The following is a 27979-nucleotide window of genomic DNA, read 5'->3' as shown; positions in this document are numbered from 1 at the left end:
GGTTAGCCCAACCACTATAAATCCTGTGTGTTCTTTTTGAGCATTTATTTACATTTACTCTGTTTCAATCAAAGAAATTTTAAAAAGACTTGTATTCCACTAGTGATAACCTATTCACCCCCCCCCCTCTAGGTTATCTCACAATAAAGGTACTGAGTCTTGTGACTTTTCCGCTAAATAGAAGTGAAGCTTCGAAAATGATGCTAGCATATAACATTTTTTTTTAACCTGAATATTACCTGGGACCCAGGCTAGCCCCTAGAATTTTATTAAAATCCAAAAATAATAAGAGCATACACAGGGGGGGACATACCACTTTACCCCAACCCAAGGAGCAAAAGCACTCTTGGCCTCACCACAACTCTAAGCCCATACAAATAGGAACAAAACCACTAGTGCTATTTCCTGAGAATTGGCAACCCTGCCTTGTCCTCCCGAAAAATGACCTGAAAAACCCCTGTAGGGAGACAACCCTGCTGGAAAGTGCTAGACGACCCCGAATCACAAAGCAAGATTAGCCAACCAATCAGCCGCCCTATTACTTTCACGAAAAGCAAAGGACACGAAAGCCCGGGCAAAAGAAACTAAGGCTAACACCTCCTGGAACCAGTACCAACCCTTCCACAAGCTACACCTCTTTTGGTTAACCATTCTGACAGTGGATGCGGAATCCGAGTTAACTACCAGGTCAAAGAGACCCATAGCCTGACATAGGGGCAAGCCATCCCTCAAGGCTCTTAGTTCAGCAATCGAATTAGTGCAAGCACCATAATAGTTAGAGAAGGCTGCCAGGACTACACCCTTCGAGTCCCTGATGACCCCTCCACCCCCTCTAATGCCCGGATTGCCCCTACAAGAACCATCCACATTAAGCTTTACTAAGGCAACGGGTGGACACCAATAAACTAGTATAAGGTGAGTCAGCTTGGGTGTTGGAGCCAAGAGGTGAAAACACTGTAGAATCAAGCCATCCCTTACAGACCCCAGACGACCAACCTTGGAGGGAAGCTAAACCCCTTTCACCCAGGATTTAATGCACTCCACTATTGAACTAGCAGTACGCCTTGTTTCCCTATGCCTTCTATAGTTCCTCTGCTTCCAAAGCTCCCAGACGACCAAAGAAGGCAGGATTCCTGTGACATAAGCGCTAAGACTGTTACAGCTTGCTGATTCCTACTAATGAGAGATTTGACCTTAAATATCCTGTGAGGGAATATAAGAGATGTAAAAAATACGAGAGAATGACCCCCATACCTTAGAAGCCGTACCACCAAACACCAAGCAGTGATCGGTAGTCTCCCTTCGTGGACTCCCACAACAGTTGTACTTCGAAGCCAGGGGAATGCCAACCGACATTAAAGAATCATCTGTGGAAATCTTTCCATAAAGGAGTTGCCAAAAAAAAAAAGGCCACCTTCAAGGGTACAGATTGGTTCCATAACCACTAAGCATAAGGGACCACAGGTGAAGCGCTCCTCACTTCATTCCAAGCCAACCTAGTTGTGAAACAACCATCACTCGAGGGGATCCAAGCTAAAGCATCACATCTATTAGAGAGAGCAAAATTGATAAGAGCAATACTATCCCTAACTGCCACTGGATCAATGTGAGCTAGAAGGCCCTGCCTCCAAGCTCCGCCCTCACCCATAGCATCCTTGACCCACAAGTCCGTGTCCATCAGGAGACCATTGTCAACATGCTCAATCAGAGGGCTTGCGTCAGTCCAATTATTCAGCCAGAAGGAAATATTTCCAGAGCCAAACAACCACCTTGACCTATCCATCAAGAGCTCCTTACAGGCCATAGTATCACGCTAAGACTTTGAACCAACTCCATTCGCCCCAGCTAGAGCAACATGAAAGTTTCTAAAGAACTTAGCCCTGAAAAAATCGCTCCACAGAGATCGATCAGAAAAAACATTCCAAAGGCCCTTAAGTCTGAGTGAAAGGCCGACATCCTCCAGAAGCCTAATCCCCAAACCCCCTTCGTCGAGGGGCCTATAGATCTTCCTCCAACACACCCATTGTCTGCGCTTCCCCCATTCTGAGCATCCCCAAATAAAATCAGCAAAGATCCCATATAATCTCCGAATGACTGCCTTAAATGGAACCAGCGTTGCGAGAACATGGATAGGGATAGAGGAGAGGACATGCTTTAAAAGCGTAACACGTCCCCCAGACGATAGGAGCCTTCCCTTCCAGCCTGCCACTTTGTTTCTTATTTTTCCAACAAGGTCGTCAAAGAAACAAATTTTGAGTCTTCCAGATTGGAGAGGGGCCCCTAAGTAGGTTATTGGGAGCGTCTTTCTAGTGAAACCAGTCACCGCCCCTACCATATGGGCCCTCACCAAGGAGACCTCATCTCCCAACACAAAGCAACTTTTTGCCTGTTGATCAGCTGTCTTGATAAGCCTTCATATCTGTCAATAAACCCCATAACTTGCTTGAGCGAGTTCTTCAAACCCCTGGCGAAGATAATGGTGTCGTCTGTAAAAAGACAACGCGGAATTCTAGGGCACCCCCTCGGGAGTCAGAAGTAAGACGCATGCCCCTCCACAAAAATATTTTTGATACCCCTGCTCAGCACTTCTTCTGCTATAATAAATAGGGCAGGCGATAAGGGATCCCCCTGCCTCACCCCCGTGGAGGACTTGAAAAAACCTAATTGGTTGCCTCCCATCACTATAGAGAACCAACAATTCTCCACAGTCTTCCTGATTAAGCTAATCCAGGCCTCACTAAAGCCAAATCTGGAAAGAACAAGCCACATGAAACTCCATTCTAAACGGTCATAGGCTTTCGCCATATTAAGCTTGAGGATCACATTACCCCCTCGAGCCTTCCTATTGAGGTCCTGAGCAACCTCTTGGACAATGGAGATATTATCATGGATACATCTGCCCTGCACAAAAGCACCCTGTTCCTCGTCCACTAAAGAAGTAACCCTGCCAACCTGGAAACAAAGATCTTGGCAATAATCTTATAAGAAAAGTTACAAAGGCTAATAGGGTGGAGATCAACCATTACGTCAGGATTATCCTTCTTGGGAATAAGCACCAGATTGGCCGAGGTGAAGCTTCTAGGGAGGGCCCCACCCTAGAAGAAATCCTCTACTGCTGCCCAGACATCATGGCACACCACCTCCCAGCAAGCAGTGAAAAAGTACCCCGAAAAACCATCTGGGCCCGGCACGTTGTCACTCGACAAAGAGAAAACAGCCCTCTTCACCTCCTCCAAAGAGGGAGTTAACAGAAGAGCAGCATTCTCAGCATCAGTCACCACCGTGGGTATCAGTGACAGTAGGCCCTCATCAACCAACCAGCCCTGAGAAGCAGAGAGACCTGAGAAGTGATGCACAGCCTCAGCCTGCACCCTATCAGGGTCAGAGATCCACTCACCATCTTCTCCTTTGATCTTATTCACCCTGGCCTGCCTTCTTCTGACACTAACTGTGGAATGGAAAAACTTTGTGTTTCGATCCCCCTCTTTTAACCAGGTAACTCTGAATTTTTGTTTCCCGAAGATTTCCTCCTGAAGCAACACCCCGTCCAAAACATTCCTAGCCTCCACCAGAGCCTCCTTAGCCTCATCACTTGCACTCAGATCAAAGGTCACCTCCGCCCTGCTAACCGAGTCCACTGCATCCCTAACCTTTTGATGCACATTACCAAAAACCTCCTTGTTCTACTTACGGAGAGCACCACAAAGCCTCTTTAGTTTAAAGAACAAAACTAGAAGGGGCAAGCCAGCCACCAGTTCTCCCCATTGACCCTTTACAAAGTCAAGAAACCCCGGGTGCAGCAACCACATCTGCTGGAACTTAAAGGCTGAGAAAGCACGGTTGCAAGCAGCAGAGAAAGAGAGCCAAATAGATGCGTGATCAGAACACGTCCGATTTAGATGGGTCACCTCACACCTGTGAAAAGCCCCAAACAAAGCAGCGTTCACCAAAATCCAATCCAATCTGGCCATGACCCTACCCACTCCTGATCGATTATTCGACCAAGTGAAGATTTTACCAGCATAACTTGCATCAATAAGGCCAGCACCAGTCACAAAACCCCCATACTCATCCATAGACAACGCACAAGCAGGGCTGCCACCCGCTTTCTCCAAAGGGGACACCACTGCGTTAAAGTCCCCTCCCACCGACCATGGGAAGGGGGTAGACCTGGAAAAGAGTTCAAGCCTCTCCCACACCTCCCTCCTCTCCACCACCGAGCAAAGCCCATGGACAAAGGTGATAACAAAAGTTCCAGCATTGGCATCCACACACTTCAGCGTCACAAACTGACGATGTTCCTCTAGCACTGTGATCTGCAACGAGGCTCTCCAAAACACCCAAATCCTCTCCAAAGTGTGCATCGAGTCCAAACCAACCTGCCTCATCCCCAAGCGCGCCTTTGAAACACGCGCTTTAGGCTCCACAATAGCAACAATGTCAACCTTGTGAAAGTTAATTAATGTTTTCAGCCGCCTAGTGGTAGGCTTATTCCCAATGCCGCGAGCGTTCCAAAATAAGCAACTCATTTAGAAACGGTCATAGGTGAATCCAGAAGCTACATATAAAATACAAATCAATTAAAAAAAAATATTGAAACCCATGAAGCTGATGAACTAAATTCCAATTTATATGCAACTCCGCCAACACTCTAATTGATAAGAGCTGATTCTACCCAAACAGCAAGAATATTGTATCTAATGATTTGTTGGGAATCTTGGGATTGCTTGCTTAATAAATTTGTGTTTATCAGATGTTCCCAACACTGAAATGAGTTGGCAAGTCACACTCCTGACCCAGACTTAAAACCCTGCACTCATCTTGACTAATTTTCCATATTGTAATTATTCAAAAGCCAAATTCATTTCTCAACAAGAATAAAACAATTATTGGATATTGAAGAAAGAGGTAAGAATTTACGACAAAGCTCGGAAGATATCCTTGATTTGGCCTTCAACCTCTCCCAGATCCCCGCTGATTGCAGACAATGAATCCATCTTATTAATGGAAAAAAAAATGAAGCTGATTCAGTTCTGAGAAAAGGTATATATCAATTTAGATATCCTCACACATGTTTGAGAGCACAAAGAGAGAACCGCAAATATTCATTGCCAGCATAACACATCATGATGCGAAATGAAAGTTCAAAGAAGCAGAAATTGCCAGACAGAGTAAAATTGCTATGACAAATCAGTTAGCTATAATGTCATAAGGTGGATGCTTAAAGTACAAATTTTTTTTTTGAGCAAAGGAAGGCCTTTCGCCGGATTTTATTTAAAGAAATCAGAGAAGTTCCTGCCGTTTAAGAATTAAAGTACAATTCACCAGAACCCTTTTTTCTTCAATTTGGATCCTCTACTGCACACTGCCTGTCCTGCCGCCATGCTTCCTCACACAGGCAGCTCGCAATGACCACCCTACCCACTGCCCGAGTGCCCTGCCCGGGTGGGGTATGGTGGTCATTGCACGCCTGCCTGTGTGAGGAAGCATGGTGGCAGGACAGGCAGCGTGCAGTAGAGGATCAGAATCCCTTTTCTTTGCCCTTACATAGTGATAAATAAAAGAAACCAAATAACCATTCCAAAAAAACAACTCTTCCAAGGCATACTTAAACTTAGTCATGCAAAGTAAATTACTAGTCTGAGAAGTTAATACTTCCCCAATAGTTTTCAATGTCAAATGTTATTCTAAAAACTTAAAGTTTAAAAAAAATAAATACATTAAATGCAATCTGTGAAATTTCTAGATCAAATTTTTTGATTGAAAGTTGGGGAAACCAAATACATCACTAAATGGGGATTCCACTGGAAAGAGACAGTGGATTTTCCTTTTTCTGAAGCAAAAAAGAAAGCGAATCTCAAATATGTAAAGAAAGTCCATTTGGTGGATTTTTCTTTTTCTTTCTGAACATATAAAACAAGCAGTAGAAGCACTACTCTGACAAGCAATCAACTTGGCCAATGTAATGACAGATTTCTTTTTTTTTTCCAGAGGAAACAGGTAAATAGTTTCTTATTGAATCAATAACTTTAATCTTAAGGTTCTACGTTACATCCACACACGTGATAATTTTATAATAAAAAAGTATTGATGCTTTAAAACCTGGAGCATCCCGTCAGTTGGACCAGGTAACCTGGGAAAGTAGCCCCTAAGTGAAAGTCTGTTCTCAAACCTTGACATACATCTGGGCCATCAAAACAGATGCAGGTCAATAGACATTTACAAGTCCCAAGTTAGATTCCCATCCCACAAGTCCCCACTTACTGGGTTTTTCCTCCAGTTCAATTCTTACAATAGGGTAAATATGGCATCATCATCTGGTGCTTCCTTTTATTTTAATATTTCCCACTTGTGGCTGTATTTTATGCTGGATAGCATCATTGCACCATGGAAATTGTTCTTATAGATCACATGTAATTAATTTTTATGTGCTATCATACAGGAGATCCTGGGGCTTATATGTAATTCTTGGTCCTGATGATCATGGTCATCAATACATTATAGACTTACAGAGAGATCATCCTATCCAACAGATCTCAGCCATCCTATTCAATCCACATGTCCAGTCATACTCCTCTGTATTTTTTATATATAGAACTTCATTTTGAGCTGATATAGAATTTTAGTTAGGAGAGAAAAACTTGAGGAAACCAGCAGCTAGAAATTAGAACTATAGTGTGTGAAGTTAAACTTACTGAATAAGTATTCTGAGAAGTTTATAAACTAATAAGGTATAACGGATTTAATGTGCTTGAGTATTATTTACGAAAGCAAAAAAACCATAGGATTATTACTACAGCGGTCAATAAAGAATGCCACCTGGGCTTACTTTACTGCTAGTTAGATTGTTGCTACTTTGCATGGCAAATTTATCACTATGCGGAGATCTCTGGGATTATATTCAGATTTCATTCTTCACTTCAAGTGACCGTGACACTATTTGAACTTCATATTTTTCTTTTTGGGTCCTAAAGTCACCAGTCTGCTGATTTTAAGACAACCTTTCTGCTGTGAGGATAATAACTGTTGGACACTTCAATAATAAAGGAAGTCTGTATACAGTAGAAATATTTGAGCTTGATGCTTAAAGTAGCTATTTAAATGAAGGCAGGAATAAGGTCTATCTGAAACCTTTCATACTTGGGTCATCATGTTTGCATTCCCAACATGAATGGTGCACAATCAAGCAAGCTCCTTGAAAAATCAATTTTCAGCATTCTATTGAAAGCAATGATAATTTCTTTGAACTTAGATATCTATGATCTCTTCCACTGGAACAGGTACCTAATTTTCCTTTTCGTTATTGACACATAATACAAATTTTCATCGAAAAGGAAGAAGCAAGTAATGAACAAGAGTACAGGGAGGCAGCCTCTGTCCATCTATATACCTATAGGGCTCAATCTGGATCATGAAGAAGCTTTGAAAGTCAATATTATGTCGAACTTGCTAAGGAAATTGATCAAGACATAGAAAAGTTGAGAACAGACTTGTTTCTAAATCATCAGCTATCTTTTTATTTACATTGATAAAATGTGAATATGACTGTTTTCAAAAGTAAGAAATTTGAGATCAATTTTAATTACTGAGTTCCTGAGAGGTTACATAGCTTTGACCATGATCAAGTGTTACATCGGCAAAAATATGCTTCAGAGGTCATAACTTGTACATGACATCCTACTAATGAGACGTTTTATTTGTCCACATTATATGATGTTCAGCTCAAATCTCACTGATGGAGAGGTACTAAATTATAGCACTTAGTACAGGCAGCTTGCAATATGAGGCCTTCCTTGCTTCGTATCTCGTGCTCAGAGAACCCTTGCACACTTCTCAAGCAACATTCATAGTCAAATTGTTAGTTCACTAACCTGCTTCTGTTTTCTTTTCCCAGGACCGCAGACTTGTTGAGTTCCATACCCGTGCCTGATTGAGATAGAGATGTAACTAACAGAAATCAAACTACTAAATTTTGTGTTTCTCCTAAAGTGTAAGCAGAAAACTTTTGCTGCTAACCCTTCAGCCAAATCCAATAGAACAACTATAAAAGTTGGCATCATGTCCTTTCTTTTTTCCCTACATTCTTTGATTGGTTCCACCTGAGCACGAACACCCTATGGAGATTGTTTCTTCAGCTTTTTTGTTTTTTGGGTGAATTTAAGATGTTTCTTCAGCTTTATACCAACACAGTCTGGATGTTTCTGCAAGCTTGAGGTGCTATAACTACAGAAACAGTATTTGATAAATGCACCTTGCCATGAGAACTAAAGTTCCCTCCATGTTGAGGGGACACTGACCTGGATAAATATCTCTGAAAACTGCTGATTCATTTTTTCTACAAATCCTAGGTTATCAAACACTGCATCTGCTTTTGTCCTGCAATGTATCAGCTCCACAATCCTTGCTTTTCAGTGGATGTCCATAACAGCACAGGCACGGTGTAATTTGCTGTTATGTATATCTCAAATTCTTTAACCTGTTTCGAAGATTAACCCACTCCGACATATTTTGGTGGCGACCTGAACTGGATTTTTTCTGAGGTCTGTGATGGTAGTACAACCCGACCCGCTTGGAGGAGGATATATGTTTTTTCGTGTCTTAGTGTGTAAGTGAAAAGGCATGAAAATAGGGGATTTTTGAGCTAGGGTTTTGGGTAAGAGTTCTTGATGTCGTTTTGGGTGCTCTTGAGAGATCTCCACATTGTATCTTCTTCCATTACATAGTGAATCATCTTCAGCTTTTCCTGTGGACATAGTGTTGGGAAGAGATGCGGAATAACCTTCCCACCTATGTGAATCAAAGAAACAAATAAACGAAAAATGGAAACCAAACAATCAACCACAAACCAAAAGGAACACAAGATTTAATGTGGAAAACCCTTCAATATGAAGGGAAAAACCACGGGGCAACTCCAAGAATAATCCACTAAATCAAATGAAAGGATTACAATGATTCACTTCTCAAGTTTATGCCCAAACTTGAGATCCACCGCAATATTGAGAAAAGAAATAACAAGCACTTGGAAAGATTACAAGGTTACCTCACACTTTAAAGGAAATGCTACCAAATCACCTCTAAAAGCCACCGACAATTTCTCCCAAAGCTTAGAAAACCCAACCGAGAAAGCAAGTTGCAACTTCGGTTACCCGGCTAAACAAGAGCATGAGATGTAGCAAAAACGGTCTCTAAAATCCATACTGATAGGAATCCATTAGATATGATGACCAAGATAGTGCCAAAGGAGAAGCATGAACTATGCAGGAATTTGGCAGGCATGGATTCCATGTGAGCTTGCAGTATGGGGGGTCATTTTAGAGACCGTTTTTGCTACATCTCATGCTCTTGTTTAGCCGGGTAACCGAAGTTGCAGCTTGCTTTCTTGGTTGGGTTCTCCAAGCTTTGGGAGAAATTGCCGGTGGCTTTTAGAGGTGATTTGGTAGCATTTCCTTTAAAGTGTGAGGTAACCTTGTAATCTTTCTAAGTGCTTGTTATTTCTTTTCTCAATATTGTGGTGGATCTCAAGTTTGGGCATAAACTTGAGAAGTGAATCATTGTAATCCTTTCATTTGATTTAGTGGATTATTCTCGGAGTTGCCTCGTGGTTTTTCCCTTCACATTGAAGGGTTTTCCACGTTAGATCTTGTGTTCCTTTTGGTTTGTAGTTGCTTGTTTGGTTTCCATTTTTCGTTTGTTTGTTTCTTTGATTCACATAGGTGGAAAGGCTATTTCGCATCTCTTCCCAACACATAGCACACCATATTGGTGTGTGAACCACGTTAAATCTCCATGTCATCTTGCTCTGTTATGTATATCTCGAATTCTTGTACCCATTTTGCAGATTAACCCGCTCTGACATATTTTGGTGGCGACCTGAATTGGATTTTTTCTGAGGTTTGTGATGGTAGTACAACTCAACCCACTTGGAGGAGGATATATGTTTTTTCGTGTCTTAGTGTGTAAGTGAAAAGGTGTGAAAAAGGGGATTTTCGAGGTAGGGTTTTGGGTAAGAGTTCTTGTTGTCCTTTTGGGTGCTCTTGAGAGATCTCTACATTGTATCTGCGTCCATTACATAGTGAATCATCTTCAGCTTTGCCTGTGGACGTAACACACAATATGGTGTGTGAATCACGTTAAATCTCTGTGTCATCTTGCTCTGTTATGTATATCTTGAATGTACACATTTCGAAGATTAACCTGCTCCGACATATTTTGGTGGTGACTTGAATTGGATTTTTTCTGAGGTCTATGATGGTAATACAACCCGACCCACTTGGAGGAGGATATATGTTTTTTCGTGTCTTATTGTGTAATTGAAAAGGCGTGAAAAAAGGGGATTTTTGAGCTAGGGTTTTGGGTAAGAGTTCTTGCTGTCGTTTTGGGTGCTCTTGAGAGATCTCCACAATGTATTTTTTTTCCATTACATAGTGAATCATCTTCAGCTTTGCCTGTGGATATAGCACACCAAATCGGTGTGTGAACCACATAAAATCTCCGTGTCATCTTGCTCTATTTTGTTTTCTATTCGTGTTTCTTTGGTGTTTGTTTTAACATTCGCATATGATTTTTGTCCTGTAAGAGGTCTAGTTCACTGTTCTTTGTCCTCAACAAAGAAAAAACCTACCCCGTCGATACCTATTTGGCTTCACTTGCGAAGTTGGTAAATTTGTACTTTTTTTTTCCCTACTCCACTATGTTTCTAGAACAAGAAACTGAAAAATTAGAAGTTAGCAGACCAAACACATTGAGATGGGTGTGCTACCCAATTCAACATTAGAATTTGTCAGGGCACGCTCTCACAACACTCATTACCTCTAATTCTCAATTTCCCTGCTTCCTTTAGTTATGAGGTTTCTTAAATCTCTTTCTGAATCATAAGTTTATGCAAAGAGTAATAAGTGTCAACTCTGGCTGACGACTTCTTTAGCTCTAATAAAAAACAATTATAAAAGCAAAAAAAAATATGCATTTTTCTCAAAAGAAAATCTCGTAACTTGTGAGGACAAAAAAAAAAAGGGGGAATAATACACAGAAAAACAACCTAGATTGAGCAAACTGAAGAATTTCAGGTAATGCATCACGCAACAGACTCACAAATCTCTTCCAAAAGAGGGGGGATGCAAATTAATTAGATAAGGGAGGAGAACAATGCACCTGGAACCAAAACCTGGACTATTTAGAAGAACCAGGGATATCTGGCGATTTCTGGTCCTAAAATTTGCAGAAAACTACTTCGAATCTTCAATTCGGATCCCTTGTAAGATCATCTTATCTTCAATCGTCAATGCCGATAAAAAATCATTTGAGTTTGAAAGAAGAAGAGAGACCAAAAAAAAAAAAAAAAAAACCCACCATGTCTCAACTGCTTTAGTGACAAAAACCGTTATTCATGATACGATCAAGTACCGAACTTTATATATTCATTGGGAAAAGGAACGCCACCCGGTAGTATGCTGTAGCGTATACCTACGCCTAGACATAGCCCGCAAGAAATGACCGCCCCGCCCCCATGGAAAAGCAGGGGTGTGCCGATCATTTTGCACCAGTTGTTCTGAGCGCAGGCACACGACTGAGTGGCATTCTTTCTCCCTTATTTATTTATGGGCAAGAGAATGTTCGGTCGTGTAGCCCCTGCACCAGTACGGGCCAATGAGAGTGCATAGAGAGGAATTGATTTTGATGACATTTTCAATTTTACTCGGGGCTGAACGATACTTGTGCTCCCGTGTCTGGATGCAAGAAGCCAAGAACCATGTGACCAGTTAGCATTCGTTTTCCTGTTTTTCTAATTATATTATGGGAGAAAGAATGCCATCCGATCGCACAACGCACGCCGCCTTTGTGTCCAGACACAAGGGCACGCGAAATGACCACCGCTCCCCTGATCATTTCTTCGGTTCTAGGGAGTGCAGCGGTCATTTTGCATGCCCCATTGTCTGGGCGTAGCAGCGTACGCTGCGCAACCGGTTGGCGTCCTTTCTCCCTTATATTTTTTAGTTGCTTTTTCTCTAGGTACAAACCTTAGATTGTGAACCAAATTTTATGGCCAAGTGAATTGCGAGTATGTAGATATTATTTGGGATGTTTTGTTAAACTTTCGACACCTTCCTATTGCTATTTTCTATTTTTTCTCTTCTTTTCTTTTTTTTTTTTGGAAAAAAAAAAAGGCCTAGATAGGGAGCTAGGAATTATCCCTTAATTTCGTGTTCTGTGTTTCCTTCTGTTAAAACAATGGTGGTTGAAATTCATCAAGGCAATCAATTCCGGCATCTCAATATAATCCAGTTAATTTCTATGATTTTCTTAATTCCTATTGCTTGTACGTAGAATTGAATCAAAATGATGGTAGATGCAATTCTCATCATGACTAGGTATATGTCTAATGATTTGGACTCTTGCAATCAAAAGTGAGCCTCAATAGCTATAACACATATGGATCCAACATACAAGTTTAAAAGGACTAATTGAGATGCATTTTATTAATAAAAGAAGGGGATATAGATGATGTTGTCGGATTAAAATCGGATTGATGAAGTAGAGAGGTACGCCCGAAGTGTTGTGTGATCGGTGTATCCCTTTATAGGAATGACATTCGATCGGCTATGATGTATGGTGCAGAATATTGGGCAATTAAGCGGTATATAAATAAACCAACTGTAGCGGTGATGAGGATGTTGAGATGGATGTGTGGCGAAACTAAGAAGGATAAAGTAAAGAATTAAACAACCATATAGAGCTAAATTGGGAGCAGTTCCCATTCATGATAAATTATGTGAGAGTCTGTTTGAGGTGACACGGCCATGTTCAATGAAGGCTTAGGAATGCTCCAATTCAAAGTAGTAATTTGATTCAGATTGAAGGTACTAAAAAAGCAAGGGACATATCTAAATTAACCATTGGAGAAGTTGTCAGGAAAGACATACATAGCTTAGGCCTCGTACTAGGTATGACGTTGAAGAGAACAGATTGTAGAGCGAGGATCCATGTGGCTGACCCATTTGGTTGGGATAAGGCTATTATATTGTTGTTGTGGTATCAGTGAAAGAAATTGATAGCAGAATTATACTATCAATAAGACTAGTTTAGTTGTTTGATCAATGGTAAATGGATTCTTGAATAAACCACAACACTATTAGAGTAGCAAGTTATGATCAATGAACAACTTGTTATGATTGACCATCAATCTGTTCCCTATATCAAACCAATAACAATGTAATATAAGAAACTAGTAAAGCTACATTAGGTAATTGGAAATATGTTTTTACCCAAACAATTAAAAAAACAAGTGATGAGCATATCATGGAGTGATTTGGATTGTGATATTTGAACCATCAGAAACAAAATAAGCAGACAGTTCAAAATCATCTGCTTCCATTTCATTGTTAAAGGAATTAAAGAGTGTCATATGTTCGACTGGAATGTTCAAAACCTTCTGAATTTCCTTCCTCAAGGTGGCAACAGTAATTTTCTCTTCCACCTCCACGCGGTATTGCCATTTTGTTGATGTTATAACTGTAAGACAGAGTTTCTGTCCTGGAGGCAAGTGCTCATATCTGAGATTGATCTCTGATCCTTCAACCAGTTCATAAAACTCAACATTGTAATCATCTCTTAACTCCAAACCATTCATCCAGAGAGTTTGCCTAGCCACTTTAGCACCAAACACAGTTTCCATTTTCTTTTTCACTTGAAGGAAAGTTGTGGATGGAACCACATTGACTAAGTATCCTTGGTTCATTTCGTGATGATCATACTTAACTTTGATAAGCATTTTTCCCTTTGCAAAACCATGAAACCAAGAAAGCATCAGTCAGGCATAAAAAGATAGATGCATTATTATTAGCCTAATAGGGTTCTAAATATAAAGAAATTGGAGAGAGAAAAATCAATAGAGAACAGAAAGTTACTTTTAATAATAATGTAATTCACAACCTTGAAAGGCAAATTAGAAGACAAGGATTTGATTTCTATATGGGTTCAATGAGGTGTGCTTATCTTTTATATTTTTAAAAAAAAAAAAAGTCATGCAAATGTACCCAAAAAAAAAAAAAAAGGTCATGTTAAAGGAGAGGGTGTGGTGTAAATTGTATGTTTTGCATGAACTAGTGATGGGACACTTCGCTGATGATTCACTTCTGTGATTGGATTTAATTTTGTTACATTTAATGATATATGATCCTTTAAAGAATGGGTTTTATTTTGTGTCACTATGCATAATGAAGTAGTTCACTATTTATCACATGGGTAGTATACTTAATTGGGTTAGTCCATATGATGGAGGATCAGACAAGTATCTCATTGATACAATTTCAATGAGATAATTAGTCAAGGAAGCAACTAAAATTACAAAGGATGTCATTTTGTATTTTATATTCATCAACATTTGATGGTATTTTGGTAATTTTACTAAAATATTAGATCAAAGTTTGAACAACTTTCCTTGCTTACTTTGAATTAAAATTTGACCATTGAGATGTATGAGGGGTCCTCTATCACATGGACTAATCCATGTACAACCAAATGCCAAATACAGCCAAACACATCAATCCTAAAAAACAAAAAAGACTTTCCAGCAACTCGCAGCGAATGAGCATGGCACCAGAGCATGTAAAGAGACTCATTATTATGATAGCATATGGGACATTTTGGATTGGAAGAAATGTCCATGTGATAGAAGACCCCTCTATAATATATATTATATTATATAATACACAATATATTATAGGGAGAGGATCCCTCCGATGCTAGTGTATAGTTTCGAGCAAAGGAGGGGCATTTAAGGAAAACCCATCAAATAATGGGGGTATTTAGGACATTTCCTAGGGGTACTGCAATGTTTCGGGATATTTGGCTCCTCTCCTTGAAGGGCATTGCCGAATGAGGCATCTAAAGGTTGGGTTGTGTCACACACATCCCGATGACTGATTGGGCATGCATCGGGATGTGTGCAACACAACCCAACCGTTAGATGCCTCAGTGGACACTCATTGGGCGATGCCCTTCAAGGAGAGGAGCCCAATCCTCTGGTGGGGGCGTATAGTTTCGATTTTAAATGTGAGAAACATTAAGCCTATATTAAGTTATTTGGAATTGCAAGGGGTGGATAGAAGCAAAGGGAAAACTTTTGTTATAAAATCTTTGTTTTTACCATTTTATCCTTACTTAATAACCCAATTTAACACATTCGTTAAACACATTTTATCACTTAGATAAAATAAAAAACAAAGATCTTTGTTATAAAATCTTTGTTTATACCATTTTGAAGTAGGTTTCAGGGTGAACACATTTTGTCACTTGGATCGAATAAAGAACAAAGATCTTTGTTGTAGCATCACACTTCTTTAAATTTGATATTAACCTTCGCAGCATGTTTCTACCCTTGCAAGAGTCCATAAAATTCTGCCTCCTCATCAGTGGTTGTTAGTCTACCTACAGATGTTAAACCATCCTGGCCATCTAGCAAAATTGAAAAAACCCAATTGGTTAATCTAATTTCAAAGTCATAGATGCCTGCGCAAATTAAACCAGAGAATTGTACGTCAAGGTTAGAATCCTGATTCAAGTCATGAGGTGAGGGTGTACAGGGTGTTGATGCATGTATAGTATGAGATGGAGATTGAATATGTAACTCAACAAATCATCGAAATACATCTCTTAAAACCATCATGGGATCAGTCTTGGTCAATCCCTTAACAACTTTGTTTCTTACCGGCCAAATGAAATAGTATGTAATAATAAAGACTAAAAAGAATCAAAATAAAATGTTCTTGTAAAATGTTCAAAATGTAAGAATATTTTGCTTATTCTATGCCAATGAAAATATGCTAAAGAATTTCGAATTCTATCTATAGATATGAATATTTAGAATTTTTATTTTATAATTTATTAAAAAAAAAAACATACACTAAAATTTTGAAATTCAAGAAGATAGCTGATCTCAATGCATGAAATTTCAATATTATACCGATCGATGCCAAATGAAAATTGAGCTAAAGATGCCATTGATTCGTAATGAAGCCAATTAATATACAGGAAAAAGTTGAAATTGCAAAACATAAAATGTGTATCAACTGCTGAATGGTCACCACCGAGTTTAACCACCATCCCGATACACACCAGATGGGAAACAAACTAATCCAAATCTCAGATTGAAAAATTAACTGAAGATATCTACAAGTTTCTCTATTGGAGATAGTCAAGTTACTGAAAAGGAGTATCGGAGGCAGCAAAACAAAGAATTGACTAGTTCCTACGTAATCACAGCCTTGGGTGCTAGAGATATATCCAATACTTTGCACCACATGGCTGGGCTGGGTTAGACAGTCTTTAAGACCCAAGTGTTCTCACATCTACTTGCACGATCAACATAAGTCTAATTAGTTGGGAACCACCTTAGCCTGTTGTTCCACAACACATAAATAATCATTATTTGTTTCATCCTTTTACCTTTCCATTTCATCACTTCACTAAAATCAAAGAAAGGAAGTGGAGAAAGAGACCAACATGATCGGGTAAAGGCACCACAAAATTTACAATGCTATCAACTCCCAGTTGTTTCTTTAGTGTGCTAAACATCACAAAACCCAACATAACAATAATGTTCATGTGGACAAACAAAGCTGCAGTAGACTTGAAGCATACTCCAAGGGAAATGAGAAAAACTTCTAAGACTGTCAAAACTCAAAAACTTGTACCAATTAGGTTCCTAGAGCAACTAAACACATGACAATAATGGATAAGCATCCTAAGCAAAATATTCCGCAAATGCATAGAAAGAGCAAGAAAATCAAACTACCATAGCAGGATATACCGAGCAACACGCCTTCCTGGTGCCTGCAACCACATTTAGTAGCACTTAGTCCCTTTTTTTTTCTGGCCCTCATGAATATGTAATGTCCAAGCAATTTAAAGTAGATGGTCATACCATCAGACCAGTGACCCACAAGTTCAGTGCAGTCTCCTATTTCCAATATGTTTTAAGAACAATCTAGTCAAATTTATGAAAACCTTTAAATAAGACCTCCATTTAAAGTCTATCAAATGAGCACAAGAAGGTATGTCTAAAGGATCATTTGAAATAAGTGCACTTTTAGAGAACAAAAGTATGGACAAAGCATAAATTAGAGGAAACTAAAATTACCTAGACTCCAAACCCCTTTAACATAGACATTAGTGAACAGTTCAGAATAAGGATCCGGCATTGGACTTTCCTTGTAAAATAAAATTAGAATAAAGAACAATGAGAACTCAAAGTTCAACCACTAAGAAATGTATGCAACCAGAAGCAGTATAAATTTTAGAGCTAAGAGAGAGAGACTTTAAAAATTAATTCAAGTTATGTAAATACCTCCTCCACAAGGGAGTGGAGGGAAAATATAATGGGATCAATATGAAAACCCGGCAAGGAAAACGGAAGTTCTTGACAAACAGCCTCTATAGATAACTTTATGGCTCCAGTTAGAGCTTGCAAACTCCCAATTTGAGTGTGAAAATTTCAAGACCTATGAAGAAGATGAATAGCAAACTTGCCTATATATTGGTCAAGATTCAAAAATAAAGCCCACAAGTCATGACAATGAAAAACAATTTTAGCAATCAAGTACATATATAGTGGCTTTGGGTAGGTAGAAAGCAAGAAAGTAAGAACAATCGATCTTCTTCTTCTCTACAAGGGTCATTCCACTCTAAGAGTATGAAGTACTAAAATACAACTGAAGTCAGCAAAACCAAGTAGAACTGTTACAACCAGGAGAGATTACTACAAGACAAACACATATAAGAAAAGCCTAAAAAAAGAAATCTGAAGCCAAAATACAAAGTTAACTTCATCTGTTTCAAAACACCACCCCTCCCTCCCTCCCTCCCTCCCTCCTCTATGGTGTGGATCAAATCAATCAGGTGTTCTGCAACCTTGCTGCAAAGATATGAAGAAGCTCCGTGTTCTGCATTAAATCTTGTAGCATTTCTTCAGACATGAGCAGATTTTCCACAGGTGCTGCTTTCTCATTGTAGGATTGGGAACCACAATAAGGAGCTTCTAGTGCATTTTGGCATTCCAAATAGAGACTGAAATGGTCACTTTCAATCTACTTCTCCAAGCCCTCCACCATTACGGAAACTGGTGGAAACTGAGGCCTAATAATCTCTCTTCCCAAACGTTTAAAGTGTTCTATAAAGACTCAACTAAGCCCTATTATGACTTACAACTCTATAAACTCAACTAGGACTTAACAACTTAACTTCCAAGTAGACTAATAATACTCTTGACTCATAAACAGAAAACTACCAAAATAAGAAGAATCAGACTGACTAGTTGGTAATTTTAGGAACTTAGAAAGAGTAAAAAGGGATCTAGCAAAGAGAGTGGAAACAAATTTATAAAAATAATAATGAACATAAAAAATATAAATAACCCTTAAAAGGAAACCAAAATAACAAATTTACCTCATAAACCAACTAGAATCATCCTTACATTTTGAACAAGAACAGCATAACAGAAAACCCATAATAATTAATTCCTCGCAGATCCGGTTCCACATGACTACTGCAGGATTCTTCAGCAACTGTGGAGCTGCCAGTAGTTCCTCCTCCTGACCCACACGATGAGTATCGAAGACCAAGAGGACCTGACTTTGTCCTATGAGGGCTTATTCCTTAAGTCTTTAGAAATTCAGTCCAATCCTGGTCGTGTGGATAGTTCTAGTTATTATTTTGCTTTGCTTTGATATTTAAATTGCTAGCAGTATTGGCTGGAATTAGGACTGTGTTTTCCAGCTTGAAATTTGAAAGTTTTGACGGAGTCCTAGATGTAATAGGAGAAATCCATCAGCAGGTAAATAGCTTAAGAGATACTTTGGAAATGATATTCAATTTATTAACTTCATAGGATGAGTGTCATTATGGAAACTGGTGGAAATTGAGGCCTGATAATCTCTCTAGAGCGTGCAAGGCGTAGAGAGAAGGTACAAAGAAGAAATTCCACTAGTTTATCTGGTTTTGCAGTTCTAATAAGAGATTACCAAGGTAGGTATCTGGTTTAGCACTTTATTATTAGGATCCTAATGGCTTCACTTGTTGCCTATTAAACTCCTTTCTTTCTCAGTCCAGTTACTGAAGTTCAGAGTAAGTCCTGCTTCCAACCTTAGCCCTCATGATAGAGGATCCCCTGTTCGACCCTTTTAATGTGAATTACAGTTCTCTAAAGCTTGTAAGGCGTAGAGAGAAGGGAAGAAGAAATCCACCATCTTTTATGGTGTTGGTCAAGACTATTACCAAGGTTCATATCTGGTTTAACACTTCTTATTATTAGGAATCCATGGCTAGCTTCAATTGTTGCCTATTATGTAAATGATGTAGTCAAGCCTAGAGCACAATTGAAAGGTTTGTTTCTTTTGTATACTCAGTGGAAGTATGAAATCAAGTACTGGAATCATTTTTTTTTCTTGTCCTCAGGAATAACATTGCCTGCTGCTGCTATTCTATAATATGACCAAAAACTTCACCTGAAAATTTTTGTCGTTTTATTTCAAGGTAAAGTAACATGATGGAACAGATTTTAACAATGGTCACAAACATTATACAATTTCAGTTAACAGTCCAATCATTCAAATGCAGTAAACAACTTCAGCAAAATGCTAATTTCAGAAGGGTAGAAAATTTTTATTTTCCTGCAAACAAACAAAGCCGAACTACATATTTTCTTTTCCTTTTATTTTTTTCTTGGAATAATTACCAAACTACATATTTGGAGAACTGGAATAAATAAAATAACTCCGTCTCTGGGAAATAAATCTGTTAAATAAATCGTACCTTGTCTTTAACCAAGTTAAGTTCCTGCACAATTGGAGAAACACAATCAATAAATTTTCTGAAACAGAGAACTTAAAGCAAAAAGTGATTGAAACTGATCTCAGGTATAGGCTGAGTGCACTTTTGTAATCAAACTATAGTGAGCTTATCTCTAATTGCGATAATATCCCTAACACAGGCCATTACAGACATGCTTGCGAATCATTAGAAATACCCAAAAACAGAGACTAATGGAGTGAAGCTCAACAAACCCTAGAAATAGAACCAGAGAGAAATCAGAGATTAAAATCATATACTAGAGATGAGAGATACACATATTTGTTTGTTTGCCTATATCAGAGACGACAGGGGGGAACCTAGGGTTTTTTTCACTCATCAAATTCCATTTATTTTATTTAAATTCAAATCATAAAAATGCAAAGGATCTAGTACCTGATCAGAGTAGAATTGATGAGCTTTCAATTAAATCAGAGCTTCCAAGCTTCTAAGATAGAGAACCAGCCATGCTCAGCGCTTCCAAGCCTCTCACACAGAAAGAGAACCAGTACGAGCTTCTCAGAGAGAGAGTCAACACATGCTCAATCTTCCAAGCTTCGATCTCAAGAGAGAGAGAGGGAACCATCGCCTTTAGAGAGGTTACAGCCTCGAGCTTCTCCAAGTCTTCAGAGGTTTTGATATTTCAGTCGAGAGAAAAGCCCCAAAAGTCAAGAATCCCAGGGTTTTGAATTTACTTGTAATTTTTGTCGGGAAATAAATATTGCAATGTTATTTGAAAAGTGAAATTTATTCTCCATAGGAAAAACAATCCCCTGGCAACCAAACACCTAAACTTATTTACATTGGGAAAAAAATTTACTGTACATACATTCCCCTTGCAACCAAATAGAACCTTAGTTGCAACTAGATGTAGGGGCAGGGTTTTTCTTTTTCTTTTTCTCTGTAAAATGATTTTTTTTTTTGGTGGGGGTGAGTGTGTTTTTAAAATCCCCTATAAAATGTTACACTCACAAATAATGTGAACCTTGAGCATTACAACCAAATCACCAATTTGAAGAAAATTTTTTTGATTTATCATTCATTTATTTTATACCACAACCCACTTTGATAAATAATTTTAAAACATTATACCAGAAATGTGAAGAAATTTAATAAATTTGTAATTTAACAAAATACTTAATGACAAAATCATGTTCCCTGAATTTGAGTCCCAAACTGACAAACTGTCATATGACGATTATAGTGTACGTTTGGGAAAGGGTTTCCACAATGGGTATGCATGAACCCCACCTCAACTAGTGGATCTCACTTTAATTTAACTATTACTGGTGAAACCTAACCCAGAACATAGGCATTCTAAAAATGTTCAACTAGAATAAGTGAGAGAAAATGAAAACAAGTTTTCTGGTGGATATCGATATCAACAACTGTAAATGGATTAAAAAATATAATTATTGTGATAATCTTCTTATGCAATAAGTTCTAGATTAATATTTTCTCAGATAATTGTCAACCAAACAGTTCATAATGAAGGAAGTTTTCTTGCCAAATATCTTGATAAACATAGCAAGATAAGAGACTTGATAAATGATGTGGTGAAATTCAATTTGGGGTTCTTCTAACTGGCTGACCCTGGCCTGTAGACATTTTCTACCATGATGGAATTTGGGGGATGGATTTAAAAAACAGCAATAAGATAGGAGATGCATGTGGTGCATGCAATTTTTTTTCCTCTTCAGGGTGGTGTTGTCCCTAGGTTCCATTTGGTTGCAAAGGAAGTGGGAAAAGGGAATGGAAAGGAAGGGAAACATTTATATTTTCGATAAAATATATTTCACTTCCTAAGGAAATATTTTCATTTTCCTTGCAACCAAACAGAGCTTGAAGGATTGCCGTGTTTGCAAAAAGAAAAGTTATTAGTATAATCAGCAAACATGATTTTGATCCTTCTACGGCTTTCAACTACAATCAAGGATTCAATAATCAAGGTTGGCTCTTCCAATATGGATCAGGATTGGCTGGCACTGATCCAGTTGGTACAGTGCCATTCCATCACTACAATTGATACTGACCTGAACACAACTGATATTACAATTATCATCAAACAAATCAATTGTTTGGGCGGGGTGGGGCAGTCATTTTCACCCTCCATGTCCGGGTGCAACCTGCACCCTTGGTGCAGAGAACATTTTCCCTTATTTAATATAATGAGCCTCTATCATTAGCCCATATTTAAGGTCTTAATTCTCAATATGAGTTAGGGTTTTCGTAGCAGTAACCAAGGTTACATAGGACTTATAATCAATTTTCCAATGTTCTTCTACTAATCCCATTATTCGCTCGAGAGTGGCTTTGGCTGGTCATGACTTACCCTGGATGCTCGATCTGTGACACTATTGGCAAGCTCGTGTTTTGCGCTTCTCTTTACCACATTTGGATGGAGAGGAATCTTAGGAGATGGACCTCCAAATCTCGCTCTTTTGACTTGATTTGGAAAGCCATCTTCTGGGATGTCTCCACTAAGCTTACTTTTCTTCCTCCCAAGGCTGTTTTGGACTCCCCAAGGAACAGGCATATTGTTGTGTCCTGGGGTTTAGATAGTGCTCTTTTAAGATCCCTCTCCCCCACCTAGTTGGGCCTGGGATCTGCTCTCCCCCCCCCCCCCCGTGTTCCCCTTTTTGTACATTCCCCCCCCTTTTTTCGGTTCTCTTCTCCTTTTCGCCCCCCTTGGGCTTTGGTAATATAATTTTTTATTCACCAAAAAAAAAAAAGATAGACATGTAATTTCACATATTTGAATTAAAAAATAATTTTAAAAAAACGTAAGATTAAGGGTATAGTAGGAATTTGGTCATGGGATTCAAATATTTTATTGGCCTCCTTTTTTAGATTCAATACAAGGAGTATGCAAGGTACTAAACTACTAATATCAAAGAAGTACTTATCCACTTCTTGCACCTTTCTGGTTCCTTTCCAAATCCAAATGGTTATCATCCAATGCATTGCCCTTCTATGAAAAATCAGAAAGGCTCAGAACAGTGGACTGGAGATGTGGTTTAAGTGGACCATATCTCAGTGGGTTTCTAGATCTCTGTTTTGAGGGTATTACTTACAGCAAGGTGCTCTTGGAGTGAGATACAATTGCCTTACGGAGCAGGGTAGACTCGTGGCTAAGCTGTTGCAGCTGGGCTAATCTCCCTCCTCCTTATTTCCTGTTCTTTCATTTTTTACAATAAAGAGGAAACTTTGTTTTAAGGAAAAGAAAGATCTAGGTCATTAGAACAACATTGCAGAATATTGATCCTCACTTATGTAGAACACGTACAGGTGTTCATATAATTATGGGAAAATTACACTGCCGCCCCCTAAGGTTTGTACTAAATACAGAGCGACCCCCTGTGTTTTTAAATTATACAGCCACACCCCCAAGTTCCCACTCCATTAGTTAGGTGTTACAATGTTGGTTAAAATTGCCCTCAAATGACTAATATACCCCTTTCAAGGTGTGAGCTTACCATTTGGCCCATAGGGCATCCCTAACTTCACACCCCTCTTCCCCTGTTACTCGAATCAGGGCAACCGTTGTTCTTCTTGGTGGTTACCCCATTAAAGTATCCAAAACTGATTTCTGGTTCATCACCATCATACTCTTAATTCAACCTCTACAATATACCAGAGGCAGAAAACCCAAACACAGTGGGAGTTGGATCTTCCTCCACAACACTCTGATGAGGCCCAGATTTTAGGCGAATGTCACTCTACCTCAATCCTATGAAACCCAAATAACAATCAGGTGAAACAGTACTCGATGCATCAGATTAACACACCTGAAGTTGCTCCTGGCGGTAAAGGTGAAACCAGACCTGGAACTGGTTTACTTGCTCGCAACAGAGGAGGGCTTGGGGAAAGAAACTCCGGGGTTCCAATCGCCTATGAAAGCCCCATCTTCAATCAAGATATTGGACCAGACATAGTTCTGCTGAAGGAGTTCCGACAAACCCTCTGTTAATCACTCTTCTGCTAGAACAGAACCTGAAAGATTCCTTTGTTTAAACTCTGCGCGAGTATTCTTTTTGTTCTTTGAAGGCATGGTTGAAATAAAGATGAAATGTGTCAAAAGGATGGTTCTTGGGGTTCTGTTGAGAATTTAGTTCTGGGAGTGTGTTGTCGGAATCATAGTACTTTAAACCCCATTCTCTTATGATTTTGAGCACCATAAATGGAAAAAAATAAATGAACCAATTCAGTGTTCTTTATGATTAAATGAGGAATGAGATGATTTAGTTCAAACTGTTAGGATCATCAGTAAGTTCCAAAAACCCGAGGGGCAGGCATCTTCCCAAGCAAAACAGAAAGGTTTCAGACCAAGAGTTTTGAAAATCCAATGACCCCAGCAGAACTATCAAAACCAGATATGATTCATGGTTGGTTCTCACAGCCACTTCCGCTCCAACAGAGAAAGTTTTCCGCCAAATGGTTAATGGTTCACCATCTCTTGAGGGTTCAAATATGTTGTCGCTTCCATTGGAGTCATCAATCTGACACAGATTATAGGATATTGGCATTGAAACGATCCACTTCCTTCAAACCCTAACCGCTCTTTCTGATTCAACTAACAAGGGAAGGGGGTGTGTGAAGTCAGGGATGCCCTATGGACAAAATGGTAAGCTCACACCCTGAAAAAGGGTATATTAGTCATTTGAGGGCAAACTTAACCAACACCTTGACACTTAACGAACGGAGTGGGAACTCAGGGGGTGCAGCTATATAATTTAGAAACACGGGGTCGCTCTGTATTTAGTACAAACCTCAGAGGGTGGCAGTGTAATTTTCCCTATAATTATACTACATAAAGATGCAAAAACTTCCTACCATTTACTGTTCTGACATTACTCCAATATATTTTAGTTTAACTAGTTCATGAGAGAGAGAGAGAGATTACACTACACAACAAAAAAAAAAAAAAAAAAAAAAAAAAGAGAGACTACACTAACATCTATCACAAACAAAATTGCAAATTCCATACCATATCAAAGAAAAATTTATCATAAGAAAGTTAATCTTGAAGAAATATATTCCAAGAAAGTCGTTGCAACCAAAACAAAAGAGTATTCATAAGATTCCCAATTATAATTCACAAACACGATTGTAAATTCCATCTGAGAACATCTTCTTATTCATTATAAACTAGTCTCACATTGTCTTCCTTGTTTTGTCCAATCCAAAAAAGAATTGAGGAGAGATAACTGCCGCATTACAAGAACAAAAATGAAAAACAAAACTCATTGATAGAATACCATGCTTCTCCTCTCCAATAAATATATACTGTCGTCTAAGACTATAATAGCCCCACCAATACCATCAACCATCTGATCATCCATTGCTATGTAGTAAGTATAACATAGCAGCTAAATACTGCAGAAAGAGTCGTTTGCATACCGTTGCCCAGAATCAAGTTACTCTGACTCTTCCTTGCTCGGCCTCTGCCTCGGCCTCGGCCTTGGCCTCAATTTTGGCTTTATTCTTCTCTATCGCCGCGGCAACCTCTTGTGGCATATACTTCTCATCGTGCTTCGCGAGAACCTCAGTTGCCGCAAAGTAACAATCTCCACTAAGGGCCTTGGCAGACACACGCCTCCCTGTCGATGCCAACTTTTCCTTAGGCTCCTCCCCGAATGGACGAACGAATCCCTCAACAACCACAGAGTGCCCTTCTCTAAACAAATCAGGGAGCGAACCCTGGTACCGGACCAAGATATCAGTGATCAAATCTGTGACCACAAACTCCATCTCAGGAGACGAAGCGGGCTGAGTCACGCTCCCCTCGAGAACCAACCCACCTAACCTGAACTTGTTCTTCGAAGGGTTTATCGAATACTTCTCCATGGCATCAGTAGGGGTGACATAGAACACCAATTGGTCCTGGAAATTGTTCAAGACGATTACAATGAATCCGGCTATGCAACTGAAGGTGAGAGCGTAAGTCCAGAGGCGGCGGTTCTGAAGCTGACGAGCTCTGGCACCGATGTCAACGGTTCGTTTACGAACTGGTTGGCGACTGAGGGTCGATAGATACCGGATTCCAGCACTTGAGAAGGGAAATTCGACAGGAATAACACGGAGATTAGGTGAAGGAGAAGTAATTAATAGAGATTCGGGAATGGCGATAAAGGGGGAGCCGCGGTGGACGGAGAATTGCGAGAGAGTGCTATAAAAACGAGATCTAAATCTCAAGCAAAACCTGGAAGCCATAGAACTCCTCCAAATGTTTTTGGGGAAAAAATAGAATAATTGATCGGAAACCTAAGGTCCAAGAGGAGCTTGAGGAAAAAATTGAAAACCCTAAAAGAAGAACACCTCCTCCCTGTGATTTCTCCAGAAAAAGCCCTAGAAGAAGAACACCTCCCTCCTGTGATTTCTCCAGAAGAGACCATAAGGAATTTAGAATTCTTTTAGGCTTTCTGCGTTTCAAAAAACTAGAGATTTTAATATTCAAACAGAGTTGGCTTGACTCACAAGGAAGGATAAAGAGGGTACTTTAGTAATTACAAATCTATAGCGTTGGGTGGATCCGAAATACATTATTGGACCGTCGTCCAAAGGATTTTCTTTTTTTTTTTCTTTTTTTTTTAGGATTGATCAAAAAGGCATAAATAGAGTTTCTTTCGATTACCTCCGGTATGTGAAGGCTTCATGTATATTTTCGACATGAAATGTGTTCTTTTGCTGTCATAAATGGCTCTCCACATTGCCATTAAGAGTGATTAGAGGGATAATTGTTAGAAAAATAAAAAAACAAGGATATATATATAGTCACAAAAATTGTACATAAAGAATCATTACTCTTCATGTACAAGGGGTTGAAAAGTCATAGAGATGGCAATATCATACAACATGTGTTCTTTTGTATTCACAAAAGCTCTTTCATGCTACCATTAGTGTTTTGACTTTTGAAGGATATTTGTTAAAAAAATAAGGAAAAATTATTTGTGCACCCCCTTAGACTGTTGTTCGTTTTCTTAATATATCAAAATTTTCAAACAATTACTTGACATCCATTGAAACTGACAGTGTTAGTCTGATGCTAGTGGTTGAATGGAAAAGTCCACTTTACCTTCATCCCTAACCTCTAGTAAATCATAAAAACATAGGAAAAACCTACAACTGAAAATCCAAAACCCAACCCTCGATGTTGACACCGGTGAGATCACTGGTGTTCTCTCCATGCCGGTTAACAAGGTAGTCTCCATTTTATAATATAGCAAAAGTTTTCATGCACAATCATGTATCATGCCCAATCGTGTCTTCAACCGTTGGAAGGAGATGTGGAACCGTATATTGTACACAATCATGTTCATCCAATGATTGAAAACACGATCGTGCACATGCACAGCCGTGTATGAAAACTCTCCCCAAATAATATCGGTATCCATTGCTGCTCAAGGAAAGTCCCTGCCCAAGCACAGGGACGAAATACATCATTTGACGGAGGCGATAGAGAGAGACGAGCAATTCTCTGAATCCACGAAAGCACGGAAGCAATACAACGATGTTGTTTCTGCAGCTCAAACTTCTTTTGAATCTGCAGCTTATGCAGCAACTGCAAGGGCTGTAGTGAAACTCTCACAAGAAAAATCACAGGACAACGATCCTGATGATCCAAGTAGTCCACTTGACAAGATCCACCCTATTGAATCCTCGTCTTCTAATTCCGAAGGCGATGAACAGGGGAAAAACCACAGGGAAATTCACATCGAACAGAGGAAGAACAAAGCAGAGCTGGTAAGATCAATGTCTGCTTCTAGTTCTGATTCAGTTGAAGACAATTTTAAGGAGAACAAAATGTCTCCAAACTAGAAACCAGGGGGTCTGCTTATGATGCAAGCGATGATGAGATAAAGAGTGAAGAGGGTCCAATTTCATAGCTGCTGTTTCAAGAACCATAGAAGGTTTTGGGTTATTTTGGTTTGAAATTTGTTTAACAAAAGAGATTTTTTTTTTTTTTTTTTTTTTTAAATCGATTAGGGTTTGAATTTGAAATCGGTGGCTTTCAGAAAGAGGAAGAAGAAGAAAGATTTGGGTTATTTTGATTTGAAATTTGTTTAAGAAAAGAGAATTTTTTCTGAAATCGATTAGGGTTTGACTCTGAAATCGGTGGGTTGCTGGAAGAAGAAGA

The 27979-nt window shown here is 39.1% G+C and overlaps 2 protein-coding genes across 2 annotated transcripts in view; both read right to left on the bottom strand.

Moving 5' to 3' along the window:
* LOC122641603 (novel plant SNARE 11-like) overlaps nt 1–11386 on the bottom strand; it is an 81959-nt gene extending 70573 nt beyond the window's left edge. The window contains exons 1-2 of the mRNA XM_043834890.1: nt 11152–11386; nt 4921–4997 (exon numbers count right to left, since the gene is read on the bottom strand). Of these exons, the coding sequence (XP_043690825.1) occupies nt 4921–4997 (77 nt within the window). The 5' untranslated portion in view covers nt 11152–11386. The remainder of the gene's footprint in view (nt 1–4920; nt 4998–11151) is intronic.
* Nucleotides 11387–24953: 13567 nt separating this feature from the next.
* LOC122641512 (cytochrome c-type biogenesis protein CcmE homolog, mitochondrial) lies at nt 24954–26102 on the bottom strand. Its single transcript, XM_043834768.1, has one exon. The coding sequence runs from the start codon at nt 26053–26055 to the stop codon at nt 25255–25257; it is 801 nt and encodes a 266-aa protein (XP_043690703.1). The 5' UTR covers nt 26056–26102; the 3' UTR covers nt 24954–25254.
* Between the last annotated feature and the right edge of the window lie 1877 nt (nt 26103–27979).

The sequence above is a fragment of the Telopea speciosissima genome, chromosome 10 (assembly GCF_018873765.1).
Source record: "Telopea speciosissima isolate NSW1024214 ecotype Mountain lineage chromosome 10, Tspe_v1, whole genome shotgun sequence".
Classification (NCBI taxonomy): domain Eukaryota; kingdom Viridiplantae; phylum Streptophyta; class Magnoliopsida; order Proteales; family Proteaceae; genus Telopea; species Telopea speciosissima.
This window is presented reverse-complemented; position numbering and strand designations above follow the sequence as displayed.

What these genes read in the sequence shown, in the direction of transcription:
- LOC122641512 (XM_043834768.1), bottom strand. Translation starts at nt 26,055, where the DNA reads ATGGCTTCCAGGTTTTGCTTGAGATTTAGATCTCGTTTTTATAGCACT.